The sequence below is a fragment of the Ostrinia nubilalis genome, chromosome 18 (assembly GCF_963855985.1).
Source record: "Ostrinia nubilalis chromosome 18, ilOstNubi1.1, whole genome shotgun sequence".
Classification (NCBI taxonomy): Eukaryota; Metazoa; Arthropoda; class Insecta; order Lepidoptera; family Crambidae; genus Ostrinia; species Ostrinia nubilalis.
The window spans coordinates 7,434,255-7,440,254 of NC_087105.1; the positions used below are offsets into that span (position 1 = coordinate 7,434,255).

The window sequence follows — 6,000 nt, forward strand, 5'->3', positions numbered from 1 at the left end:
ACTGGAGATCAAGCTTACCATTATAGGCACTTGTTGAGTCGTATAGATTTCGTATTTACCGACAAAACCCTTAGAGATGACGACTTGTTGAACCTGAGTTCACGTAATTGACAAGGTTTAAAGTGTTCCAGAAGATAAAATGTTACACACTAACCTTCCGTTCTAGTAGTTGCTGTCTCGTTTGGTTTGTCAAAGGTGACGAGGTTTAGTAAGTAGTTTGTGATTGTATCTATGTTTTTCGGTATGCAGTAGAGAACGAGAGATTGATAATTTTAGGGTACCTTGACAAGACATGCGGAGAGGCCGGCGGTGTCTCTGTGATCGGTATCTGCATCCAGATTTAGAATTTAGCATTCAACTACTTCAGATCGGATCAATACTTACATAATTGTATCTACTGATTAGGACGTTTAATAGAATAGGATGTTCGGTCTGTCCTTCTTGCGAAGGAATATTGTGAGGAGCAGGCTCATGCTGAGCGGTGCCTTATCTGGTAATTTCAGCACCTGTTTTAACAGGATTTCGGTTTATTTGGTCAGCGTTAGACAGTCAAGAGTGTTAAAACGCTGAATAAAGCACGGCGTTGAAGGGACAAGCACCGGCTTGGAGGTGAATGGCAGACGCATCCCTGGAACCATTGTCAGGTAACAGGTTGACCTCCGCAGTCTGATGACGCCTGCCACTGCCTAAGATACGCTCAAAGGCAGCCTCCGTAGAATTTGCTGAGTGGAAAGTCACTTGACTTTGCTATTCTTATTTGGTCAGCGCTAGACAGTCAAGAGTGTTAAGACGCTGAATAAAGCACGGCGTTGCAGGTGCAGGGGCAAGCACCGGCTTGGAGGTGAATGGCAGACGCATCCCTGGAACCATTGTCAGGTAACAGGTTGACCTCCGCAGTCTGATGACGCCTACCACTGCCTAAGATACGCTCAAAGGCAGCCTCCGTAGAATTTGCTGAGTGGAAAGTCACTTGACTTTGCTATTCTTATTTGGTCAGCGCTAGACAGTCAAGAGTGTTAAGACGCTGAATAAAGCACGGCGTTGCAGGGGCAAGCACCGGCTTGGAGGTGAATGGCATTTGTAGGTGCTTTATTTTATGAGCACAATGAGCCTTTTTAAAGGGGTATTTATTAAGAAACTCGTACCAGAAAGAGTTATCGTTCGATTGTGGTGATGCTAACAACGTATTTTGATTGGTAATGTTTGCGATTGGGGCTGACGGGGCCGCCGTTAAAATTGTATAAGATGGTTGTGGGTACGTTATTCAATCTATTTATACAATATAGAGATTCGCGAGAATGCTAATTTGATCGAAAAGAGTGTTAAAGCTATCAGAATCCCACGTACCTCGTTTCATCCGTTTTGAATCTCGCCGGGGTCCGAGTTTCTCCGGTATCCGACGCTCTGGGTCCACCTGCTCGTCGTCCGGAAGACAGTCGTCCCCTTTGGCGCCAACCACCATCACGTACATGTCGTTCGCGGTCACACACGCGCGGTCAATTGCACTTTTTAATTTTAAACTTAGTATAAGAACGTTGAGAAATAAATTATTTCAGTAAAAATCTGAGCAGAGTTTCTGCTTACGATGTTGCTAGTTTGGAAGTTAAAGACGCTATGAAGAACTCCGAGCAAGCTCGCCCCCAGGTGACTAAAATGGCGGCAAACGGAAGTAAGTCAAATCAATTCCTATTAAATAATTGCGGAAATGACGTCATTTAAGGTATAAAATGGTAAAAAACTACACCGGAAGTAGACGCATCTCTCACCAGATGCTGTGCATCGTCACATGCCGAATAATAAAATCTATGATGAATCTAATCTTTTCCAGATAAAAATGCATTTAGATTAGAATAGGTATTATTTAATTGCAAAAGTTAGATTTTAACAAACTAGTCAATAATTTTAACTACATATACTAAAACTAGACATAATGCTGATTGTTTACTATTTTAGTAAGTCAAAATACTGTTGCAGAAATAAAACCTCCCCAGGGAAAGTTTATTAGGCTACAACCTTTAAAACTGTATTTATTTTGGAGAAGTTGACCGAAGTCAAGGCATATTAAGTTAATAGAAAGGACTCATACCTCTTTGGCGCAGGTTGTTTTCTGCTTGAATAAAGTTGTCATACAATATGAAGTAAACATGGCTAAAGTTGTTCTCGAAATATGTTTTGGCTTCATCTGCGTCAAAATGCTCTGTAAATTGTATAAAGGAAGGTAACTAATAACACAATAAAATAAAATTAGTGATTTCACTATGTACTAAAACCTGAAATTAAATAAAACTCAAGTCCAAGGAAGCCAATCTAATCATCGATTTGTCGATATTTAAGTATTACTAGATTCTCTTTAAGCTATGTTTCCCATGATATACGCGTTGTTGACCGAGACATGGAAACTACAGTTATTCTCAACTCATTAGCATGTTGCACAAAAAGTAGAGTTTTCAAATGAATTATTGCGAATACTTACTTAATAAGATACAAACAAGTTTTAATCGATCTTACAGTCCCTTAACAACGAAAAATAGCTCACCTAGGACGATTTTTAGATGTTTTAGACGAGTCGCAGAATCCTTTTTAGAATCCTGTATTTTAACCGTTGATTTTTTAACATCTTGGTGAGATTTCTTGGTAAACATGTCGATATTAGTATTATATGGTTATAACACACATCTTTTTCATTTTCACACAATAAAAAACGATAATTTCACATTGTTTTCCTGAGTTTTCACTCCCATTTTGACATTTCATTTACACAAAAATTTCATCAAGTTGACGTAAACAGCTATAATTTCGTCGTAAAATTTTAATATGTCAAAGGAAATGTTATTTATACAGCCACGTAAGTAACAGAAATAAGTTTTCAAAAACTTTACCAGACAGCTGTGAAGATGGCGTTAGTATAGTTGGTTCTAAATTAGATCCAACCTTTTATTACAGCGATCGACATTAAATCAAATAATCAAATGCAAAATACAATCTTATATTATTTAAAAACTTTGAACGCTTTTTAAATAAATGATTAAACGAACTAAAAACTATCTAATGTTCATGACTAAAAACAAAAGCGCCATCTGTAGTTCACTGAATAGTATCCATGAGAATCCTAATGAGAATGGAATCTGAAGAATACTTTTGGGATCATCTTGGAATTAAACTTGGCTATATCCCTCAGGCTATATTATCTGGCTGATGCCTGTGAATTTACTGGTGCGGATTAAATAATAATATCGTCAAATAAAATAATATACCAAATAATATTAAGTAAGTAATTTTAATGTAAACTTAAGTTTCATCAAAATCCGTTCAGTAGATTTTTCGTGAGAGTAACAACTTCACAAATATATTGTAGGAGCATGGTAAGAGATATTCCGCTGTTTACCCAACTGCAATAATGAGAGTATACGATTTGGTTGTAGAATGACCTGCTGCTAGATAGGATACACTAGAAATTTTCTAATGGGAAAAAAGCGTAGTTAACAACTCATAAAAAATAACGGTGTCACAGACGTCTTAAAATACTTTTTTTAAACTGAAGGTAACGAGGGAGGTTCTGGGTTCGATTCCCAGTCCAAAACTTTTTTGTTTGTTAGATAATAATTTACCACCCACATAGCTTCTGTGAATGCGAATCAATTGATTTATTTATGGACTGTTCCGTTCTTTTTTAGTTCTTTACTACATTTTTAAATAGATCGTAAACATAAGGGCTCACAAACAATCAATCATGTAGGTACTACAATGATTGTAGGTTCTATTTTATTGCAAAATCTATAGTTTTTTTTTATTATTATAGAATTTTATAGCTTAAATTCCTTACGGTGTGTGCAATAAAAAATGAAAGTATGATACAATGATGTCCACCGCTTTCTCTTCGGTTCAATGTGCGAAATAACCAAAACAACTTAATATGCAGAGGATACGCGTGAGGTTTGGTTTACCCACTCATTTTTATCATAAACTTGTTTTTAATATTGTGAGGATGACGTCGTGCGGTCATTTGTACATAATCGGAGGAGCGCTCACTAGTTTGCCTCAAGATCCGTAATTACACACTCGTCCACCATGTTTATATTGATTCAACTAGTCGACGTATAAATATTATTTAAAAAATCTCCTGTGACTGTGAATTATTATTCAAATTAGCAAATTCTTGTGTATAATAGTTAGCTTTAGACAGTGACATTAAGTTCATAATGCAATACATAATTAGTGTTTTTATCGGATGCCTGTTGGCCGCTGCAACCGCACAAAATAATGACACAAAAACCTCGATTGGCTTTCCTGAGGTAGACGAAGATATATATTCAAAGAACAAAGATGTAAGTTCAGATTTTATTTTATTTTTATTAGTGTTAGCACTTATTTTGAACAAACCCTTTAACGCTGAGAAATAGCAATCAAAGTTACTATTTACGTACTTAGTTAAGAATTACAACTTCCAATAGAACTAAGTATGTACCTAAATATGTAACGAGTTTCCAGGTGCAATTCTTCTTACCTACTTACGCCTTAATTAATAAAGCTATTGAAACAGGAATATTTGTATACCTACTACTTAAGTAAGTAATTGAAGTTTAGTTTACACTATCGTTGGTAGGGGTTGGTTATCGTAAAGAAAAGTTGATATAATCACTTATGTAGTAAGTAGTAAGTTTAGTGGAGATCAAAGTTCATAATTGATAAAAAATATACGGAAGGTCATGTTATACTTACCTAGACTCTCTAAACTTACCTACTCGTAACTTTTAGGTTACGATCCTGCTGAAAAGAAAACAAAGTAAGATTTAGTTGAATTATTTGGGTACCGCCCCGACACCTAACAAAACATCCTGTATCATTCAATTGTGTAGTGAAAAAAACGTAATTAAAATCACACAAGTCCACAATAATTTCCGATGTTAACAAAAAATGCAAACAAAAATCAATTATCCACGTCTAATTCGTAATTTGTACTTAATTACCATGTCTATATTTTTTTTTATAAAAACACAAGGATATAAATCTTTGGTCCAAGAATGATAAATAATAAGTGGAAACCGTTATAAATAAATGGTGATCTGAACTAATATGTATATTTAATGAATATTTACGTTTAGAAGAAAAAAGTAGGTAGGTAGGTACATGCTAACTTTTAGAGATAATATATGGCGATAATAGTCACTGTCGTTTTTTGGGCTGCCGATTTCAGATGCCAGGGTCGGTAGTTCGAGTCCTATCGCCGGTGAACTAAATTGTGGTTTAACAAATTACTAACATGTTTAAAAAAACTATTTTTAACTTATTCTCTGCAGTCGACTTGATCCCGTAACTCCTGAAAAGGTTCCGGACTATAATAGCCCTGTATGTAGCGCACATACGTACTTACCCTTACCCTTTAAGAAATCATGTTTTCTTTACAGAATCGACAACCTGTGTATATGCCCTCCACTTGTGCAGTCAATGAACTATACTACCCAGGCGATCAAAAAGACGACTGGATTTGTGATTGTAGACCAGGTATTGGCATTTTGATGTTAAATTTACATCTAATGTTAAATGTAATCTAATCGTACTTGAATTATTATGACTCTCGTATTAAGCGATTGGATAAATAATAGAAACCTCCGTTTCTTCCAGCATACATATACCACCCACCGACAGATCAATGCTGGGGTGCTTTTCAACGCGGTCCATGCGCGCTTGGGGAGTACCTAATCCTGCCGAAAGACTCAGTCGTTCCGGTGTGCTCGAAGAACCCATGTAACGTGGACCAATACGTCTACTGGGGCAACCGATGCGAGCGTCTGGGCTCTATAACCGCATGCACCCACCTGTACCCGATCATGGCAGCAGTGGGTGTGAACGCCACCACATTAGAAGTCAACTGCGTCAAATTAAATGTGGAATCGAGATTCGGCGAGGATCGACCGGTGCCGGGGCAGAAAGCGTGCAATCCAGGATCTAAATTGAGTGTCACTGGCAAATGTGATAAATAAATTTTATTAATTAGCTGGA

General features: G+C 36.8%; 2 protein-coding genes across 2 annotated transcripts in view; one reads left to right on the forward strand and one right to left on the reverse strand.

The window, feature by feature from the left end:
• Positions 1-2,748, reverse strand: part of LOC135080879 (probable Rho GTPase-activating protein CG5521) — a gene marked incomplete at its 3' end in the record, with an annotated part of 42,996 nt that extends 40,248 nt beyond the window's left edge. Inside the window, exons 1-2 of the mRNA XM_063975607.1 lie at positions 2,537-2,748; positions 2,087-2,197 (exon numbers count right to left, since the gene is read on the reverse strand). Of these exons, the coding sequence (XP_063831677.1) occupies positions 2,087-2,197; positions 2,537-2,642 (217 nt within the window). The remainder of the gene's footprint in view (positions 1-2,086; positions 2,198-2,536) is intronic.
• A 1,212-nt stretch (positions 2,749-3,960) lies between these two features.
• Positions 3,961-6,000, forward strand: LOC135080401 (uncharacterized). The gene is made up of 3 exons (XM_063975044.1): positions 3,961-4,325; positions 5,406-5,502; positions 5,623-6,000. Exons 1-3 carry the CDS (start codon positions 4,200-4,202, stop codon positions 5,979-5,981), a joined length of 582 nt encoding a protein of 193 aa, XP_063831114.1. The 5' UTR covers positions 3,961-4,199; the 3' UTR covers positions 5,982-6,000.